This window comes from Sander lucioperca, chromosome 24, assembly GCF_008315115.2.
Source record: "Sander lucioperca isolate FBNREF2018 chromosome 24, SLUC_FBN_1.2, whole genome shotgun sequence".
Taxonomy (NCBI): Eukaryota; Metazoa; Chordata; class Actinopteri; order Perciformes; family Percidae; genus Sander; species Sander lucioperca.
Genome location: NC_050196.1, coordinates 10,193,072 through 10,214,860, shown reverse-complemented (window position 1 = coordinate 10,214,860; position 21,789 = coordinate 10,193,072). Strand labels below are relative to the sequence as shown.

Genomic DNA, 21,789 nt, shown 5'->3' with positions numbered 1-21,789 from the left:
ACTACTACTACTACTACAACTATAACTACTACTTGGACTCAGCTTCAGGTTATTACCCTCGATTATGAGCTGATCTTCAGGCAGTGAGGGTTAATCAAAGCTAGAGTAGAGTGCTCATCTTCAGATGCCCCCCTATAAAGAGGGATAAGCTGTCATCATCATCAATATCATCATCATTAACATCATCATCATCAATTCAGGACTTCTGAGTCTACTAATACACAACATGTGTGAGACAATGGAGATACTCTTGTCAGTAGTAGATACCTGTTTGATTAAAGAATACAAGCCACAAGCACTATTTATTATCTATCATATTTCACTTTTATTCACACAGACCGGTTGATTATGATCAGATTGTCAGATGAAGTGGGAGCACAGCAAAGACGAGAGACTTCCTAAAGAAAAGAACATTAGAATTATTATTTCTTCTTTAAACAAATCAAATAAACAGAATACATATCTTGACAGATACCCAAGTGGGAAAAGTGTCGCTTCCAAATTAACATAAAGTAAGTGAATGTCATGTCTTTGTGCAGTGGTGTGGTTGCCATCTCCCAGATGTTGTTACAAAAATGTAAGCCACAAATTGAGTTTTAGCAGTGAAGGTGGTAGAATGTGTTTTTTGGCACTGCAGTCATCACCAGGGCTTTCAGAAAATAGGGTGGAGGAAGGCAAGTGTGTCAAATGTAAAAACTACGGAAACAAAATCATAAACTTTTCCCTGTTTAATGGTATCCCAAATAGGAATTATTCATTCACTGTTCACATTATTTGTTCAGACATTTTTGCTGGTGTGTACAAACATCCCGCACATTCACACACCCTTTCATGTCCTGCCCCACTGTACTTCTTTGATGGAGCAGACGTATGACTAGAAAATCCCTGTTGTCGTCAAATGCCGTCTAATGAAAAGGTTAACTGTAAGCAGCATGACAAGGCTGGGAGGAGTGTTAGCGGCCCGGTCAGTGACCTGGCATTTCGAGATATCTATATTAGCCTTCTAGCACATTCAGTCCAGCTCTCAGCACCACTCTCTGTTGTGAAGGACACCAGGCCAATTAGAGCCTACAACACATAGGGAGGGGGCGGCATGTGGGGGCATTGGGTAGGTGGTATAATAAAGATGAGAAGGAAGGATACTGAGAAGTGCGTCACATGCGGTTAAAAACCCTGCTTTCATATGGTAGTCAAATAAGGTAACAAGCCAAGAGATCAAAACTGTGACCCTGAGCTACTTTGAGAGAGAGAGAGAGAGAGAGAGAGAGCGTGCGTGCGTGCGTGCGTGTGCATGTGTGCGTGCATACATACACATTTTTCAAGTGCATATTGTTGTGTGCCACCACTGTCTCCCTGTGTGTTTTTATCTATTTAATTTTTTGTTCCCATTTTGAATGTGCACCACTTCAAACCCACTCCCTGACATCATTCCATGAGCTTTTAGCTTTGAAATGGAAATTAATCACACAGGAGGTGTATTCCCTGAGCTGCCTGTAATACATGAAATGGAGCTTTTGGCACAATGTTTCACCACTTCACCACTGAGATTCCCGGTTGATATAAAAAAAATGGTGGCTGCAGAACAAGATTTCAATGGATCTCAGAGGTGAAGACACAGTATGGAATACAGACATTAAGGCAGCACTGCTGTAGTTTAAACCAGAGGACGTTTCAGTCCCTGGTGCGTGGGCATGCAGCACCCTTTTGAGCACCACTTCAAATGTTAAATTTCATATTCTAACTCTAATTAATACTCTTACAGATATATTCATGGGAAATCAGGGTACTTACAGGGTCCAGCAATGCTTTCACTGCCTGTAAGCGCTGCAAACCTTGTATGTCTTAGCATTTTACTGTCTGACATTGATGCCAGGGAGACAATCATATAAATCTATTGAGGTTTTTACATTTGTGAATTGGTGGTTTCTAGAGACGCTCTTTGAAGGAGTGAAGGAAGTCTGTATCTCGCCAGTGATTTTTCCTATTTTTGTTAGAAGTTAGTTTAAAGTGACAATGCCAGTGACATTTATCAGCTTTAAAGGAAATTGTTAGACATTTTACGAAATATGCTTATTTCCTTTCTTGATGAGGCTAGCTGTTTCTCCCTGTTTCCAGTCTTTATGCTAAGCTAAGCTTTATCCATTTTCTTGTGGGTCAGGGTCACAGAACACCAGATAGTTTGAGAACTGGAACACTTGTACCACTCACTAATGCTTATATAAGCTGATGCCTATTGGGTGATCTGTCATTGTATACAGTTTTACATTTCAAGTCTCTTTTAAAAGCATCTGCTCTGATCTGATTAAATCAATCAATTCTACCTTTGGGGCGTAGTCAGGAGAGGTGCAGACAGTGGGAAAAGGTTTTTCATAAAGCAGCAGCCAGTGAGGCATTAAGAAATAAAGCAAAGCATGACAACATGGTATAGTTCAAAAGTTCAGGTGTCACATTGAGGCCGCATGGAGAAATTGTACTCGATGATATAGAGACGATGATAGGATCCTATATGATGCTGCTGTAGCACGTTCAAAGACGAATAAAAGGCTAATGTGAGATGTTTGTTCTTGTTTGAAATAAATAACAATGCTGTAATATTCTGCCCCTCAGCCATGGCACAGGATGCTTTCACACCTGCTGCACAGTTTTGAGTTGAACCCTTGGTTTGATTTTCTGGACTGTACACAAATTAGAAACAACAGCTTTTACACCAAAGGATTTACAGTGACATTGATCTTGGATGTTTGATAGTTTTACCAAGACCGTCCTCCCCAGGTCTGTGCAAGCGTCCTATTACAACCCATATTTACATTTATTGTTAGACCTCTAGTGGCCATAGTGATTATGACGGGAGCAAAGGAGGAAGTCAGTCGACATACTATAAAGAGTGAGAAAGTCTGCATAGGTATGAGAATGGGGTGGATGGATGGGTCAAACAAACACAGGACTTTCACCAAGGAGACCACTGTTTGTGTCCTGTGTGAAAATCAACATTGACATATTTTGACGTACGTATGTACGTAAGTTTACTTATGTAACGTACGTAACATACTTAACTTAAAAACATACTTGTTTGAACCCAAACCATGATCTTTTCCTAAACCTAACCAAGAAGTTTTGTTTCATTCACAACATTATCCACGTGTTTAAAACTGCACACCCTTTAACAATGTGCGCCTGTCGCCGGTACTCTCCAGCAGTCATATGTGTCACTGGCAAATGACCTATTCTGTCAGTTAGGTATGAGGACGTGTTGGTTGTACCATATGAAACATCACAAAACCAAACTCTGAGATGTTTTTTTAAGATGACCCTGTACTGTGTTCAAGTACAAGACATGTACAAGATGCCTCCTCACTGTGTACAGCATCAAGAATCCTAGTGCACTTTCATCTCCATCCACCTACACGGCACTAGTTTACCGCTTTCCTCGACTCTTATACATACCACCTTCCAGATGTTTGTGCGGGTGTGTTCATGCTTCATATTTCCTCTTTTCCAGGAACACACACTTTCTCCAGCTCTTACTATGATAGAGTATTTGTGTTTGCCAACTCCTACAGTGTTCTAGCTCAGTCTATGTTGAGTCACACATGGTTGCCACCTCTTTAAAAAGCCATCAGCATGGATCTATATCCCAACCTTGTGTAGCCCTGTGTCTCTGCCTGACTGGCCTCACAATGGAGAAGGATGAGTGCTAGAAAAGCTCACAGGAATTAAGAGAAAAGGCTAAATTAATTTCCCTCTCACATGCACATTCCCACCAGCCTTAACCCAGGAAGTAGCATTCCTGCTTTGCTGCAGAAGCTTTAAAAGTCCTACTTCATAATTAGTTTTTTATGAAGCAGCTAGTCTATATAGCTACAAAATAATTACCTCTAATGGTTCTTCATTGTGCACGGTCAATAAAAGAAATTTCACTGTGAGTGGGATATTTTCTATGTGGGATTCCAGTTATTAGCAACACTATGTAAAGCTAATGTGAGATATTGCCATGACAGCAGTGGTTATATTGGAGTTTGTCTTTATCTCCACCGCACTTCACTATCTGCTTTGTTTAGCCCGTTCATTGATCAGAAAGAATTCATATTCAGATGCCCCCGCGGCAGACGAATGCCTAAGTAGCACTTGTACCTTTTTGCACTATTAGCCCCATACATCATTAAACAGGGCTTTGAAATTGCTGCAATTGTTGTAACCTTATAAAGATTATCTGCTCATCTATCATTCCTACATGAACAGCAACCCAGCAGGAGAGATTCAACTCGTTTAACCATCAGTTCCTGTTGTTCGCCTCTTGTCATGAGTGTTGTCATGAGTTATTTGTAAAGTGATGTAATTTTTTTTTCAATGACTAATAAGTAATAGATTATATTTGGTTATTCAAGTAACTTAACCAACACAGCTCCCATCAGCCTCAGCTGTACTTTACTTTATGTTTAGTGCTAAGTAGCTGAGGTGAAGATGGTGAACATTATAGCTGCTATACATCAGCATGTTAGCATTGTCACTGAGCGCATATTAGCATGCTGATGTTAGCATTTAGGTCAAAGCACAGCTGTTCTCAGCTGAAAGGGCTTCAGCTTTGACCACAGATTATTAAATAGCAGCCCGGCTGTTGTAAAGAAGAGTTTTGTTAAAGTGCTTTTGTTAAAAAGTGTTAAAGGGATATCTTGACATTTTGAGGTGCCATCTCCTGATTGTTTGTAAGCGTTGTCAGCGTTTTTCATCGAAGCCAGTTAGCCACAGCTTGCTGCTGTTGTTCCTGCTAATTTAAATGAAGGAATAAACTGATAATGAAGAGGAGCCTTCAAAAATCTGTATTTATTTATTTACACCCTGCCAAGTTTCCAGTGAAGAAAAATAGGCAAAGTGTCATAGTGTCCTTTCAGTACACTCTCTGTGATCAAATAGTCAAGGCAGTGGCTTCTATCTATCGTCTTTTGCATGTGTTGTTGTTATTGAAGTGTATGCATTTATAAGAAAATGGCTGAATTCCATTCAACAAAAACATCAAAAGAGCTTTTTTTCCCCTCTCACTAACCCTCGTGGCAAAATGATTTGTGATAGGTCGGTGTCGTAGTGCATCATGACAGTCACACTATTGTCCCCGTACCAACATGTCACAACTAGTAGACATCAAGAGCCTCAGTGAGTCTACAAAGCAGTATTATTTATGGCAGAAATCTGTCATGACTCATATGATGCTGGCTTCTTGTCAGTCACGGACTGTCTCCTACCTTTGTTATGTATGTTTGTTTTATTGATGAACTAAAAAGTTCCCTCTGAAAAGTAAAAGCTGCCACAAATGTCAGCAGATTATAGAGCTTGGTATTAAACTATGTCTGATTTAGTTATCTGCATATTTATGGGTAAGATGAGTGTAAAGGTATAAAGTGCACAGTTGTTTTACCCAGAAAATGTCAGCTCTGTGACAATGTCTCAAAATTGCACTCCACCCAAATGGAAGTTTATAATTCCAAGGTCATGATTTATGGATTTTAGGATGCATACTGTAGACACAACTCAAATTTCCTTGGGGCAAACTTTTTTTGTCAGAAAAATCCATATTTTATTAAAAAGTCAATACTTTCTACTTATGATTTTTTTTGACTGTCTGCAGTCTGGAGTTATTGTTTTCCATATTGTTATATTATCTCTATTTTTGGGGTACAGATTCAGAATATTTTGTCTGATATTGTTATTTTTAATCTGTAATTACAGAGTATACCTGCAAACATTGGGACTACAAAATTAAAAGTATAGCCTCAGCTCTGCATGTTTTCTGATGTTCTGAGTCTGTTTTTTCTCACCCAAATCCGACTTCTTAAAACGAAGACTACCACTACAGAGGCTACTTTGATGTACACCTCACAGTCAGTAATGAGGCGGCTGAACTGGGCAAATGTTTGAAGTCATGTTGGTGTTCAAATTTGACCAAACAGCTTGTATGTTGGTTTCGTTTTACCAACCATGAGAGAAACTTGTAAAAGCTTTGAGCAGTGATACATCATTCAGCCCTTCCTGATTAATTGATGGTCGCTGTCTACCTTCAGAAACTTAATGTTCAACACTTGTCTTTGTTCAAACACTGAATCCTCCAGTGTTGTCTGGTCAGTCTGGGTCCAAATCAAACAGCAAAAACAGAGTATGTAGGTTTGCTCCAAAAGTCTACAATATCTACTTGCATGTATTTGTTAAAGTGAATAAAGGGGAAATATAGGCAAATTATTTTTGACTATTTAGGTTAAATCACCAAAACTAGAGCAAACATTAACAATCTCATGACTTAGATTTTATCCAGTTTGCACACTGTCTCTAAGAGCTGCTCTGCTTTATATTCTTTCAAGCCTTTTGGTCTCTTTTAGCTCATTGTTTTGGTTTTATAATGCATTCATTATAGACAAACTCTACATTTAGCTGTATGAAATTTAAATATTTTTTAATGAGAAACATTAAATTAATCTGGTCACATTCAGGTAATACAAAGCTGCGTCTGGTCTGCAGTGAGGATTTTGCAAAAACATTTGTTTAGCCAGGCCCCACCCCTCTCCTGTTCTCACTACAAACCCAATGCAATGTTTCATACGCCACCAGCGTCCATGCATCCCTTTTTCTGTGCTCTCTACCGCCCCGCTGCAGGACAATCCGGGAGCACCTGGGGGAGCAAGAGGTTTCCATCTCTCTGACCATCGACTCTCTGGAGGAGAGCGACCTGGGCAACTACTCCTGCTATGTGGAGAACGGCAACGGGCGGCGACAGGCCAACATCCAGCTCACCAAGAAAGGTGAGGCAAGCACACAAACAAGCACATAGATTCACCCAGTTATTTTATAGCATGTACAGTATTTTACCATAAATCTAGCAGATGGATTTCTATATCCATCTGCTAGATTCATGAGATTTATAATGGCATGTTACAGCTTTGGAGGTGAAAAATACCATTTAATAGCACAGGCCTTCGCTCTGACAATAGATTGAATCTCTCACAGCAATTTACTGAGTACAAAGAAGAACAACTAGTGGGATTCTGGGAATTGACCAGTTGTTTCTTGCCTCGGGGAGGTAGAGAAATGGGACAGTATTGTATAAAGTGCAGAAAAGCCTATTCATCCACTTCAGCCTGAGGAAGCATTAGTTTGAAGAGAAAGAAAAATAACTTTTGGGGAGAGGCAGCCTTCGGTGTTATGATGCCAGACAAGCTATTTGACTGTCTGGCAATGACCTCAACCCCGTCACACACACACACACGCACACGCACACACACACACACACGCACGCACGCACGCACGCACGCACGCACGCACGCACGCACGCACGCACACACACACACTCCTCCTCCTTTGATCACCAAACTCTCACTCAGACTTTTTCTTATCTTTCATCACTGGCTACTATTGCCTATTCCCCTCCCCGTTTTCTTTTTATATTCAAGCAAACATTTTTGAGTTTTTTCTCTGATTTCGCTTTACTGAGGAAGACTGTTTGAAAGATGATTCTATGATGATTTCAAATAGAGATGCACAATTTCCAGCTTGGTTATATAAGTGAGATTTTTTTTTTTTTTAGAGAGGCTGGGGGGGGTCTACAGCCTTAAAGTTGTCAGTGTTGAATACATTTACATATTTCTCCTCTCTTTTAAGCTTGCAGCTTTAGATCCAGCTTTGATGGCAGCCCAGTTCCCCTCCATTTGCTATATTAAAGGGGTTTATGCTGCACAGTCAAATCTCAGAATAAACCGGAGAAGATTAGCCTGGTCCTCGCAGGATTGCAGGTCTACGAGAAATCGACCGGTTCCAATGTTTATTATTTGCTGCATCCATGGTGTGGTGCAGGGTAAGGCCCAGTCAGTTTACGCTGCCTTTAAAAATGCGTTAAAGTTGTCCTCGCTTGTGAAAACAGCACGACACTCCAAATGAATTTGGTCGTCTCGGCACCGCAGCATCAAGCGGAATATCTTGTCTTCATTTGTATGTAAAGTTAGCATGGAGATGTGTCCTTTGTGTGTCCTATATTTTTGTACAAGTACTTTTAGTTGAGAAGCTCTCCTGGCCAACTTTTCTTTCAGCTGATGTCCTCAGATACATTTTTTATCTCACAACTTCAGGAGCAATGTAAACTAGTAGACAGCTGCCTCTACTTTTTATGATTACTAACATCGAGATTCTTGATTTGTGAACATGAGAAGCAGCAGACTCAGCTTTCACCATTCTCATAGCTGCTGTCCTCTGTTTTATTTTACAATTCAACCCCCACTCTGCCTTTTCCTCGTCTCTCTTTTCATCTCTCTCCCTAGACAACAGAGAGAGAGATGCAGTAACAGAGAGAGAAAAAGGGGTGATGAATCGCCTGATGCCATGTGGCTCCATCAAATCCATTCTTCAAGTCATCAGGAGCTAATTTGTCTTAATCCGTCCCACTGCAGCGTTGCTACAATGGATGCTACGCAGAGAAGAATTGTAATCTCTGCTGCTTGAGGAGCAGCTGGCTTGTTACACTGTCCAGATATCTGGGGAGAGAAGCAGGGTTCAATGAGGCGAGAGGGCAAAGCTAAGCTGGAGAGGATAGTGGAGATGAAGTGAGGGAGAAGTGGAGTTGCTTGGATCCATCTTCTCACAGTGCTTGTTAGCCACAACACCCCTCCCAAGAAAAGCAAACTACTTCAGCATGATTCCCAGGCTGAGAAACAGAGACAAGATGAGGAAGTCAGAGACTCGACGGGAAAACCTGTGTTCAATCTGCCCCGAGTTTGTTTGCTCTTTTGTTTGCGTATTTATGTCCGTAAGTTTGGCTGAAGGTCATTGGCCAGACAGGCGTGATGAAGCGGCGCGGGCCACACTCGTTAGCCCTCCCGAACATCATCCTTCATCATGGCAGCTGTCAGCATGATGGCCGCTGCAGTGGAATGGGCATTGCGCACTCTAACGAGGTTAAACGTGCGTCGCAAGTCCTCTCCATCCATGTTTATGTGTGTGTGCAGCATTGCAGCGATTCCATCCTTTTACTGTTATCCATTAGTCAGCCAATGAAGGCTGACCACCCAGCTTTTGTGAGGCGTAGCCAAGACGAAATGTTGAACTGCAAAAGATGGAGTGATATCCGACAGAAAACACGGTAAAAAAAGAAAAAGAAAGCCTTGAAAAAGAGACAAAATCATGAGAAGACAAAGCAAACGACTTGGTTTTCAAGGCAAGTTACTGGACCACGGAGCTTAATGGAGTCCATTGTCCTGTAGTGTGAAATATCACCTTTCATCCTCCTGAATAACACTACTAGTCTTGCTGAACATTTTTCCCCTGTCCTTCTTGAAAAACTACAAGTAACACAATTTAGAATAATGTGTGTGTAAGACTGAAATATCAACAGTGAAGTCCTGCAGTTTGAAATTAGCTTTCACTGATGCTTTTCATGAGTTCATGTCAGACTGCAGTGATGACAGATGGCGGGGAGAGCAGGCCACTTTCGATCTGTCGACAAACAGGCGTTTCAGCTAACAGCCAGGCACTTTCCCCCGCCTCGCACCTCTCTGCAGCCGTACACACGTATCTTCATAAGTGTGGCGGTCTGATCTGTCATATGCTATTGTCGCACCCGTTGCTTCAATGTGATTTTTTTATTATCCAATCAAGCCACGAGGCATTAAGTGACAGGTATGGAAGTTGTACTTTCATTCCGGTTAGAGTTATGTTTCATGTGGATACAACCCAGCCCTAATGAAAATATAAGCAACATGAAATGATGGAGAAGAAAAGCAAGAAACGCAAACACAATACAGCCACAGGAGATGCTTTTTCTAAACAAATACAGTAGTAGAATCATAGAATCTTTTCTCAATAGCTCGTGCAACTTTTTTCATCCGTCATGACGCTATCATGCATTATTTCATATGTATTGATGTTTCCGCTGGATTATCTTCAAAGTGTAATCTGGGATTCAAACCCTGTGGATGCAGGCCAACTTTAACATACATAAAAGCAGAGAAATAAATGGAGGGGAAGATCGTGATGTGTTACTGTGCAACTTTCTGACATTTTGCAGAATCTAAGAGAATAAATATAGTCTCCCAGCATGAAATGTCGGCAGTAACCCGTAACCAGTAATTAAAATGTTAAACGTGACAAAGCTTATCTGTCACACTATTCAACCAACTAAAGTGCCTATAAATGTAATGATTTTAAAGCAAATTTTGTACGCTTGCTTTTTCAAATCCAAAACATAAAAACTAGAAATAGCTCATAAATAATAAAAACATTTTGCAGTATAGATGGATAATCGCTGAAGACAGCTCTGTCCATGCTGTTATAAAAGAACAGCATTGTGACAATACCAGACACTTTCAAGAGAAATAAGGGAATTGATTCCCTGGTCAAAAATGTGACTGATTGTATACTGAATGCTTTATGTGTGTGGCACTACGTTAACTATGCCAGGGTGCTTGTTTTCTTAGTTTTACTTAAAGGTTATTAAAAAGTCTCTCTCCCTCTCACTGTGTTTGCCATATTAGCAGAGCTGATGTACACGGTGGAGCTGGCCGGAGGTCTGGGAGCCATCCTGATACTGCTGATCTGTCTGGTGACGCTGTACAAGTGCTACAGGATTGAGCTCATGCTCTTCTACAGGAACCACTTCGGCAGTGAGGATATAGATGGAGGTAAGATGAGATAAGGTGCAAGCCATAATTTATTTGACACCGTTATATAATCATCCTCCATAATCTGTGATAGCACAGTGTGCAGTTTCTGTTTAGTGGATGATTTCAAAAGTGCCTTCCTCTGCTGTGAAAGCATCCTTTCTTTCCTCAGAAGGAATCAAATCTCTAACCTGAGCAGTATCAGTGCTGCTCTGCACAAATTTATATTTACTCAGAAAACACCTGGGCTATTTTTCATATCTTAAAGCTGCATGTAGCACTATCGTTATGTTAATACGCCCCTGTTTTATCAGTCTAAATGATACAGAAAAGATACTCCTATCATTCCTAACTGAGAAATTATGTCGTCAATTTCAGTGAACCTTTTTAACTCACTGAGCTAAATCAAAAAATGTATGCAAAATATTCGGTGAACTGTCTCCCAGACAGCCGCAAATGACTCACCAGTCTGATGTGGTTCCTTTTCTTGTCATATTTGCATCCCTGTAAAAAGTCATCACAAGCCAGCCTTGTAAAAATGTTCATGCTGGGTGCTGTTTCCTGACATAAAAATGTGTGACTGATGAAGTTCAGGTTTTCAAACCGTTCCCACCCGCTGCGTTTCAGAGCCTCCAACTGGAGAAAGCTGCGGAGTTTAGCTTTAAAAGAAAAGCGCAGCCTTGATCACTTAAACACTGTAAATACAGCAGCTGCTGGGGACGGGTTTTGTGTTTCAGGTTACATTTGGTTGTCATGCATTTTTGTTATTATCATTCCAGTGGATAACCAGCATAAACACAGGCAGACAAAATAACGTGATCACATTCTTATATACCGTATTTGCTATAATTGTCACAAATTAGTGTCAGCGCCTTTTGAATCAAGCAGCAATGGCGTCAATCATACTGGGGGAAATCTTTTTTTCTCCAACGACAACATTCTTAAAAAACCTACAAATTCGAAGACCACTGTCAGAACAGTTACTGTCCACAATGCTGTCAGTACCAGCCATTTGCAGAAAACACGCAGCTGTGTTTATTACTCGTTAAATCTGGTGGAACCCTGTTTTGTCACACTGCAGTAGTGTTGTGAGGGAATACTGAAAAGACTCTGGGAAACAGACTTTCCTGTTTACAACTGCCTTGGCTCTGCTTATTGCAACTGAGCAACCAACCAGTTTTTAATTATTGTTTTGCTACAGGTACAAATGAAAGTAGCACCAGTGTCGCTCTGGCTGTTGATATCTGTACTCTGCTAAATTGAGTAACATAAGACAGTGACATTATGTTGAGTTGTTGATAAAGGAAATGTAGGTTTTCTTTTACTTACTAAAGTAGACAAGTTGGTGGCAAACTTGAACGACACGTATAAAGAAAACATTAAAGGGGTGATAGAATGCAAAACCGAGTTTACCTTGTCATAGTTGAATAACAACAGTTCGGTGGGTAAAATTTGTATACAGAGAACCTAAAAGTCCCATTGACCCCTCTTTGCTATGCAAATTTCACAATTTCAAACTGCCGCTGAAAACGGGCGAATCTCAACGAAGCTAATAGTTGACGTCAACTCGGTGGCTGTACCTTATTTGGCTCTGGTCTGTACCTTTGTCACACTCCAAAATTGCAGACCAGCGTTGGTCTCAGACACTAGTTTAGCTGCGTGCTAACAAAGAAGAAAGTTTGGAAGTTTTTCAAGGATATTGACCACGGTCGTAAATGCAGTGTTCCAGGTTGTACAGGGAATGCTGACACCTTTCACATTTCATTGCGAGCTGCCGGTCGTGGTGCGCCAGGTAAGCGGTAGTTGGTGGTTGAGTTACCCCAGTATAGGTGACTGTGCGCTGGTTACAGAGCACCATGAGCTGCCGGTCGTAGTTGGTGGTCTAGGTACCCCAGAAAAGGTGACTGTGCGCTGGGTACAGAGCACCGCGAGCTGCCGGTCGTGGTCGTGGTGCAAGTAAATGCTAAATGACAAAACTTACCACTCTGAAGTAGTCATTTCCAATCTACGGGCGACTGGTTGCTCCTCTACATCCGATTCTTCCTCTGATTCAGGCTCAAACATATATGGTTCAACACCTAATGTCTCCAGCTTTGCTCATTGTAAACCAACCAATCAGCGCGCAGCTCATCTAAATATTCATGAGCATACCATAAGAGGGAGAAAACCTCTTGTTTCATTCTAGGGCTATTTCACAGGGTTGCATCAGGGCGCATAGAACAGCACCCGGGCCATTTTCAGCCCAACCAATGTTACATACCCTATTCGGAGACCTTAAAGGCATACTATGTAACTTTTCCCTCTTCGGTCCCCCTACAGGTTGTCTCATTGGAACTACAGCTCGTGCGGCTGTAGTTCCAATGAAACAACCTGTAGGGGGACCGAAGAGGGAAAAGTTACATAGTATGCCTTTAAGGAACAGTGTGAAATACCCTATATAATCATTCTATCACCCCTTTAAGATGGGGTTGGGTTGGGATCCTGCTCATGTATGTGTCTACTGTTGATGGTTTCCCATGTGTCCGAACATTTTCGATAAAAGAAATCAAAACACAATCCCTGTGCCAGACAACTCTGGGGTTCTGATTGGGCCCTGCGGATGAGTCTTGGCTTGAGAATGCATCAAACCGAGACAAGGAGCAAGTTTTAATTTGATTCCCCTGTAATGAGTCTCTCAAGTACCAGCGCTGCAATGAATTCAAGGGGAATGAGATTAGTTTGGAGAGGCTGAGGGACTGTACGTAGTGGGAAGAGAGACACCGAGAGAGTTATGAGCGTTAAAAGGTAAAATAAAGTATTCTGCTCCTCTCATACACTCCCAGCTCTGCTTTACTGTGATGGCTGCTACATAGGACATTTCAATGAAAGTCATTACCTCTGGCTATGTTGGGCTTTCGGCCGCGGAAAGCAGAGCTTTGCCTTAATGGATGGCCCAGAAGCAGTTGTGTTGAAAAAGGGAAGAAAAGATGTTGGGCCTTGAACTTAACGCCAAACAGCAATTGTCTCCTTTAATTATGCCACCCGAGTGAGTGCTTGGAGAGAGGAACAGATTTTCAATTTGTTCTCCTCTATAAGGGGATCAGGTTCAATAAGACACAGCACGCTGCCTCCGGAGCTCTCAGGAGACCCCTGATACTTTTCTCCACGCCGCGGTCGATTAGATCACTCCACTGCCACCTCTGGCGTGCGCACATTCACAAACGTGCACGCACCTCAAGTCATCTCTGAGTTCTAGTGACGTGTACTGTAGGTGAATAGCGAAAGGTAAAGCGTTCAATATAAACCAAAATGGAAATGGTTGCCAGTTGAGTGGAGACAACACAGTCGCTAAGCTTTGGCAGGAGATGCTTAACCAAGATCTTATCTCCATGGCAACCACTGCACTGACAAGGAGAAGTAGCTGCATGTAACACATATTTGTCATTATTTGCCAGTGTCTGGGATGCACAGAGATTTTTTTTTTTCCCCAAAATAAATCTGCATACACTATCCAGAAAGTGCTTGTGTTTCATTGTGGCCACTCAAAGAACTAATTGAACGCCTGCCTCCCTCTTCTGCCAGATGTAAAATTGTAAGCTTTACGTGACAATGGGACGGACTGTCAGCTATTTGTCAGCGCCACTATTTAGTTAAAGACCTCTCAGTTGTCACATTGTGTGGGTGTCAGTAGAATCAATAATAGGCTTCATGATGACAACAGCCAAGTGAGCTTTTCAAGGAGGTGGTTACTCATCAACACTCTGCCATAAATACGAATGTCAGTGTTGTCAGCACGCCGTGGAATTATGAGGCTCCGTCTGTGTTCAGTGTAGTTTGGAGATACTGAGTGTTAATAGTTTTCACATCTCGCACACAGCTGTAATGCATCCCGTTTAATTTGCATATTTAAGATGCAGAGGTAAACATCACAGAGTAGCTCATTTGTAATCAGAAGGTCAAATGGTGTCTTGTTTTTCCAAAGTGATATTGTCACATGTAATGACAAATGGAGAGTTCACGATAAATAGCTGCTGTGAGGGTGAAATATTGATCATCACAGATAAATATATAGACACTGTATTTTAAAAATGTGAAAACATCTAGTGCTAAAACGATTAGTCGATTAATTGATCTATCCTTAAATCGTTTGGGTTGTTTATCCAGCCAAACATTAATTGCTTCCAGTTTTTCTAATGTGAATATTTGCTGCTTTTTCTGTTTGATATTACTGTAAATTCACTCCTTTGAGTTTTGGGTGAGTCGGTCGGTCAAAACAAGACATTTGAAGGAGTCAATTGGGCTCTGAGTGGTAGTGATGGGCATTTAGTAATGCTAATTTCTGAGCATGTTTGCTTAATTGAACTTTTAATTTGGTACTAATTGTAGGGAAAATAGTTAGTGTCCTTGAAAGAAAAGTTCCATCAAACCCAAGTACATCATTTATTTGTTGTTGGAAACTTTAATATCTAATTTGTTGAGTTGTTATTTTGGTATGCTCAGGTAACCTGCTGCACCTGTGCATTGACTAAAAGACACTCCTGGTTACGGAGCAAGTATTTGGAATTAGTTAATTGGACTTAAACCTTTAGACTTTTCTTTATTCCACGATGACCCCTCAAAGAGTATATAGTCGGGCGCCTGGGTAGCTCACCTGGTAGAGCACACGCCCATATGCAGAGGCTCAGTCCTCGCCTCAGCAGCTGTGGGTTCGGTTCCGACCTGCAGCCCTTTGCTGCATGTCATTCCCCCTCTCTCTCCCCTTTCATATCTAAGCTGTCCTATCAAATAATGGCCTATAATGCCACAAAAAAAACTTTAAATAAAAGAATATATACTCATAGTTACATGTAACAAACATCATCTCCCATCATTAAAACCAGGACAGTCTAATATATAATTATAGACCTTGATCGCTTGTCAAACAGAGTACAAACGTACAATGTACCAATTTGTCTCTGTTTTCCTTATAAATAGCTCCAACTTACATACAGTTATTTCCAGGAAACGTCTTAAAAATTATTCCGAAAATACAAACCAGTAATCCTAAAGCGTTACCTTACTTTTTCTGACATTCTATTGACTGAAGAATGAATTTGATAATGGAATTAATCATCAGTCACAACCCTATACAACCTCAGGTAGCTGTTTATTAGTTATGGAAAACAAAACAGCATGTTTAAAAGTGCTCAGATACTCATTAGCAGCTAACCTCACATGCTTTTGTAGCTTCAGAGTTAAGTGTGTGTTACGTTCCAATCTACTCTTAATTAAATGTAATGGAGCCCAGAAATGTCCCAGAGATTACGCCTCCAATTCTCTTGGCGCTTTCCACCGTGAGTTCAAAAGTTCACAATCTAACTGTGGGCTCTATATGCACATGCATATATTACCCCGCCCCTCTGAGTGCAGTGAGCGTCAGTCCCTTCGCAGTCGGCATATGTGGGATGGAGGAGTGCTTGATGCAGTTTCAAAGGTGCGCTGCGCCCTCAGATACTCACCAGTCTTCTGTAAGGAGTGACTCCTCAAGGTGCAACAGCAGGGTCATTCCGCCTCCTCAGCTCCACTGAAATAGCCCCTGATCTGCCTACACAGATTTCATTTAAATGCTACTAGAGGAAAATGTTTAAGATTTATGTCACAGATAAGTAGAATATAAGCCTCGGAGTTAGTTATACTCAGTGAATATGATGTTACATTACATCACCCCTTTACATATCATTTTACATGTTCCTCCCTGATGTTGTAAAATGAATTGCATGTTGTTTGATTAATTACGTAGCGTTATGTTATGTGAGAGTGCCAAATATCAAGATTACCCATTTGGAAGTCAGTGAATCTTGTTGACAGTGGCCCAGAGAGAGGCAACAGTGTAAAATAGAGAGGATGTTAAAAGCTTCCAAAAAGGGGATACTGTAGTGAGGTACGATCCCAAAATCCCTCCTCTTAAACCCAGCTGGTCTTTTACTCTCCTTGACCTGACTCTCTCATCCTCAGCTCCCTTCTTCTCCAATGTCTTGGCGGGTTAAACCATCACCTCACAGCACTCACACTGCAGGTGGCTGCTATAAAGCAAAGGAACTGGAATCATAATGACAACAAGAACTCATAGATCCAAAGCCTGCTTGTGTCTCTAATGAGATTACCTCAAAGGCTGTGTTCACATCACAACTCAGAGTGTCCCAATTCTGATTTCCCCCCTTCTTTTGTGGCAAAGACATGAGGGTTTTAGTGAATAAATAACTACATAGAATCTGATATTTTTATTTCTTTCTGATGAATATGACCCCAAAATATGACATGCATCGGATCTGATCTGTGGCTGAGTAACTACAGTCGCAACTGGCAGATCAGAATCAGAAGAGGCCAGTTCACCAAAATTACAAAAAGAAGTGGTGTTTGGCTTGCAGATGGATAGTTTTATGCACAGGGACTATTTCTTTGGTAGTTGTTCCAATGAAAACCCACTCAGACAAATAAAAAAAAGACACTACATTTACTCCTATTGAGCCACTAGAGCATTAGTAAGGTCTGGTTCACAACTGGAGTTCCAATTCATCCCAAAGATGTTGGATAGAGACTCTGTGCAGGCCAGTCAATGTATTCCACATCAAACTGGGAATTATTTATGGACCTGGCTTTGTGCACAGGGGCATTGGCATTTAGAAGCAGAAAAGGATCTAAATGTTGCACAAAGTTGTAGTTGTCTAAGATTTCATTGTTCATTTCATTGTTGTTTCATTGTTGTTTCAAGTTGCCTAGTCGAAACCATGACAGCCCAGGATCAAAAGTACATAAATACAGTATGTGGCCAATGTCCAAATTCTTTTGGCCATACATTGGTCATGCAATGTCAAAAAAGAGTCTCCAAGTAAAGGACCAAATCACCCTAATTCATGAAGTGGTTTGGTTGTTCAGTCCGCTTTAAGCACAACATCAGAGTTGAGTTGTTACTGCACGACCTGGAGGCTGTTATCTCCTTCTTGTAGTAGTCAGAAGCTCTGGGATGTCATTTTCATGTTTTCTATTTACACGACTCATTGTAGTGAAGTGCTCCAGCTTGAGAAGAAACCTTAAAGTCTCCCCTCACTTCTTCACTTTCCGTCTCTCCGCCCTGTCCTTTCAAATCTGTCATCAATCATAGCTTTCATGTGGCCACGCCGCACGTCAGCCTAGCAGGCAATGTTGGGCATTTAGCTCAGGCTGGAGTCTAATTTGTTTTGCCTGCAGTGGGCAAAGTAGCTGTCTAGCTAACATTATTCGTCAGTGGGGATGGAGCTGTAATGAAATGCACTCAGATGGGCAGAAGTGCCCAGAGGTCAGTGTAATGGAGGCGTCCTGTCTCAATGAAATCTCCCAGTGAATGAATAGCTCTTTGTGCACCAGTACGAAAATAGATTGCGAGCATCTGGGGTATCGCAGCGCATAACTTTGCTGACCAAAGCAGGAAACATTATGTCCGAATCATAAAAGATATACACCTTTTAATTGGAGCAAAGTGGTTTTGGGAGCTTCCTAATGTGCATACATGAAGTGATGCATGTATTCAAGGGAACAGACTTTATTTCATTTAGTTTGCTGAGACCACAGATTTATTTTCTCTCTCTGCACCTGCTTGATAGCAGAGATTCTAAAACTGAATTAAAGGGTCTGGTTTAAAAGATCTGAGGACACTAAAGACTGCGAATAAACCCTGCTGGTGTGCCTGAGGAGCTGTGACATGTCACCCATCTCTGTGTCCGTGTCCCCCACTCTACCTGCAGATAACAAGGACTACGACGCTTACCTGTCCTACACTAAAGTGGACCCGGACCAGTGGAGCCAGGAGACCCGAGAGGAGGAGCGCTTTGCCCTGGAGATCCTCCCCGACGTTCTGGAGAAGCATTATGGGTATAAACTCTTCATTCCAGACAGGGACTTGATCCCCACAGGAAGTAAGCTCTCTCTCTCACGGCGATGTCAAGTTGTGTCGAATGTTTTGTCGCTTGGTGTTGCTCGTGTTGTCAGTGCCGTGGTGATATGCCTTGTTTGTGGTTCTTTGTGATGCATTTGTGTTGTGGTGTAACTAGAACTGTAAAACCGTCATTGTTTTTAATGTGATCATCATGACATGAGCTTTTTCTAACCACTGGCTAAACTGAAGTGGATCAGTATATAAAAGGTGACATTTAGGGGTTCTTCAGTTTAAATTGTTGTGGCAAAAACAAGTGTCATCATTTGGCATTATTTCTTTCATTTCAATAGTTAATTGAATACAAGCTGCTTGTTATCAATAATATATTCACTAAATACACATCATATTCCAGCTTATATAAGAAAACAAAGTTGCAATGATGGTAACACAGACATCACATTAGCATGAGAAAAACGGAAGAAACTGTTGGCACTCTTTTAAGTGTTGCAGTCCTAAAAGCAGTGATTCCCAACAAGAGTTACTTGTATGCCCAGGGGTACTTTTGCAGTTAGGAGGTACACACACACAGCCATACATTTTTCCCAGGTGTTGGGTAACAATAGGCAAAAAAGTACCTGCACACGGCTGTCTTTTTCCCAGGTCTTCTTTAATTTGCGTGGTCTTGACAATGTTTCGACCACAAATGGTCTTCCTCGGGTAAAGCCTGGAAACAAGATAGCAGTTTGCGGGTACTTTTTTCCCAATGTTTTGGTACTTCCACAGTTGCCAGGGAACCTTGGAAAGATTGTGGAGTAGCTTAAAAAAAATCCTTGAAAAAATGTACAAAAAAATATATCCACATATAAAGTCAGCTCTAACACCTAAACACCATGTGCCGTGATTGAGAGTGCGTGAAAACTTTTAACCTCTGACAAAAAAGGTTGGGAACCGCTGCTAAAAGCACCTCCAAACAATGGTTCGACTTGTGGCTATCCAAGGAACCTTTAGCTTATAATAATCTGTTTGGGTCTTCAAAGTATCCCAGTGTTCTTAGCAGCGCCTCTGAAGAACCCCTGAAGTTTAGTTTGGCTTTGTTTTTAATGCTTCCTCCCTGCAGTAGTAGGCATGCTGTGCAGGGAGGCCGTATATTAAGAAACAGGGTTGAAGAGTCTCTGATTACACGTAACTATGTTTCATGAATCCGACACAAAGAAATAAAACATTGGTAATTAATATACAGTATTATTATCGCCTGACAAAAGTAGTCAGATAGTTTTGAGGGAGAGACAATTTTATAACAGCTCAATTAATCTAAAGTATGCAATTTTAATTCTGTACATGTGAATAGATTAATAGATAAATCATGCTTGACTGAAAATAACTTCATTGGAATTTGCTTACGAGTTTACCAGTAGTGGAATAACTAAGTACATTTACACACTGTACTTAAATACATTTGGAGGTACTTGTCCTTTATTTATTTTTTTATGGTACTTTATACTCCTTATACTGAGTTACCTTGCAGGTTGATTAAACAAAGCATTTGATCATCTTATAAAATATGTTATTGGCATTGTTATGGATTTAACTAGCCAGAAGTATTTAAAGTAAGTAAAAAGTGCTCCACCTCCAGTAGATGCAACATTAAAATGCTGCCTGCATTTAATTATCAGTTATCAGTTATGGTAAGCCAATAATATAATGTACCTATAATAACACTCGGAAGAGCCCTTTTATGCAGTTAATACTTAACCGACTGTACTTTTTACTGAAGGGAAGTTTTCATTGCTTTCTAAATACTTCTCCCACCACAGGAGTTTACGAAGTCAGTCTACCTTGCTCTTGAATTCATAAAATGTTTTAGCATCTAATCTGTAACATGTGTTGAGTTCGGTCCCTGCAGCCTCTCCTGCAGGCTTTCTTTGTGAAAGTGACTTATGAAAACCTATACATTATGCCTTAAAAGTACTTACTAGAAAAGGTCTGGACTTTTTATGTACTCCAGTATTTAAAGTGCATTATCTACACAACGTAAAGCCTGTGGGAGACATCATAGCTGAATTACATATAAAGCATAATTGGTGGAAAGAGCCAGCCCTATTATTACAGTCCATGTCCTGTTCCAGCTCCATACAAACTGTACCTCTGCATGCTGCTCTGTAATGATGTCAGCTGTACAATCAAAAAGCTCTTTATGCATGGATATTAATGCATGTTTTGCCACAGTATATTCCTAATGGAGCGTCTCACCGTGCCCCGTGCTTATCTTTGATTAACTCATCACACAGATGAGTTTGATAATATCATTATGTTATTAGCCTCCATTTGAATACTTGCATCTGCCTGTCTTCCCCCACATACCGCCATTACTAATCATGTTCCTCTTCAGTGGCATTGTGCCAAGGTTATAAACCGAATCCCTTGCTGTGATTATGTGCTCGATGCGCGGGGACTGTTGTAATATGGGAAAAATGGCATAAAAATGCAAGGATTGAGAGGAATCTAAAGTGCGTCTGCCGCTATTCTGGCTCGCTGGCACATTGTGTCTATGTGTAAACATTTAGTTCCCATTGGGAATGTATTAGCATCTCAACAGTTGATATAATGAAGCATAATCCATGGCTGTAGATAAACACATTTTGGCCATTTTGGGTTTCAACATGTGTCAACAATACTTCTCCTGAGCCGCTGATAAGTAACTTGTTATTCCACAGTATGCTGGATTATTTTTAACATTTTAAACATCTCACTATTCTACTAGATTTATTATATATCTAGTGTATTCACTATTTTAACATATTGCAGCAAAGGTACAACCTGGCTGAACTCCTGCCACCAAAATAAAAGGCTTTTCCTCGGCTTTTTTATGCTACATGTCCCATATTAAACTGGAATAAACTGGTTAGCGCAATTACCGTTTTACCAGTGGAACACCAGTGGAGAAACACAGTTTATGCCAGAGCCATGTCCCCACATTGACAGAACTATTTTTTTTTTTTTAAATGCTTTTCTGCAAATCTTTTGATAATACTTTGAATGTAAATATCTATGTTTAGGTTTCACCAATGATCATTTCCAGGATGACACAAGACTACTTAGAGGTACTTTTTTCCCCAGATTTTGAACGCTCACTGATGTAGATTCTCTCAGCAAATCAGTCAAATAATTTTGGTGACCCTTTATAATAAGTTATAATTTGTAAGGGTTTATACGTTGTAACTAAAGGCTTCATACGTGATTAATAACATAATCGTCTGGTCAGTAATAGCATTATTACAGCATTAATTATTT

At 40.8% G+C, this 21,789-nt stretch overlaps 1 protein-coding gene across 4 annotated transcripts in view; it reads left to right on the top strand.

The window, feature by feature from the left end:
* LOC116044636 (interleukin-1 receptor accessory protein-like 1) overlaps positions 1–21,789 on the top strand; it is a 281,380-nt gene that overhangs the window by 253,579 nt on the left and 6,012 nt on the right. For 3 of the 4 annotated variants that reach the window (XM_031292002.2, XM_035998500.1, XM_031292003.2), the window contains 4 exons: positions 6,640–6,785; positions 10,503–10,649; positions 18,368–18,538; positions 21,555–21,599. In XM_031292002.2, coding sequence (XP_031147862.1) covers positions 6,640–6,785; positions 10,503–10,649; positions 18,368–18,538; positions 21,555–21,599 — 509 coding nt within the window. The remainder of the gene's footprint in view (positions 1–6,639; positions 6,786–10,502; positions 10,650–18,367; positions 18,539–21,554; positions 21,600–21,789) is intronic. The other variant, XM_035998501.1, reaches the window with a different exon arrangement.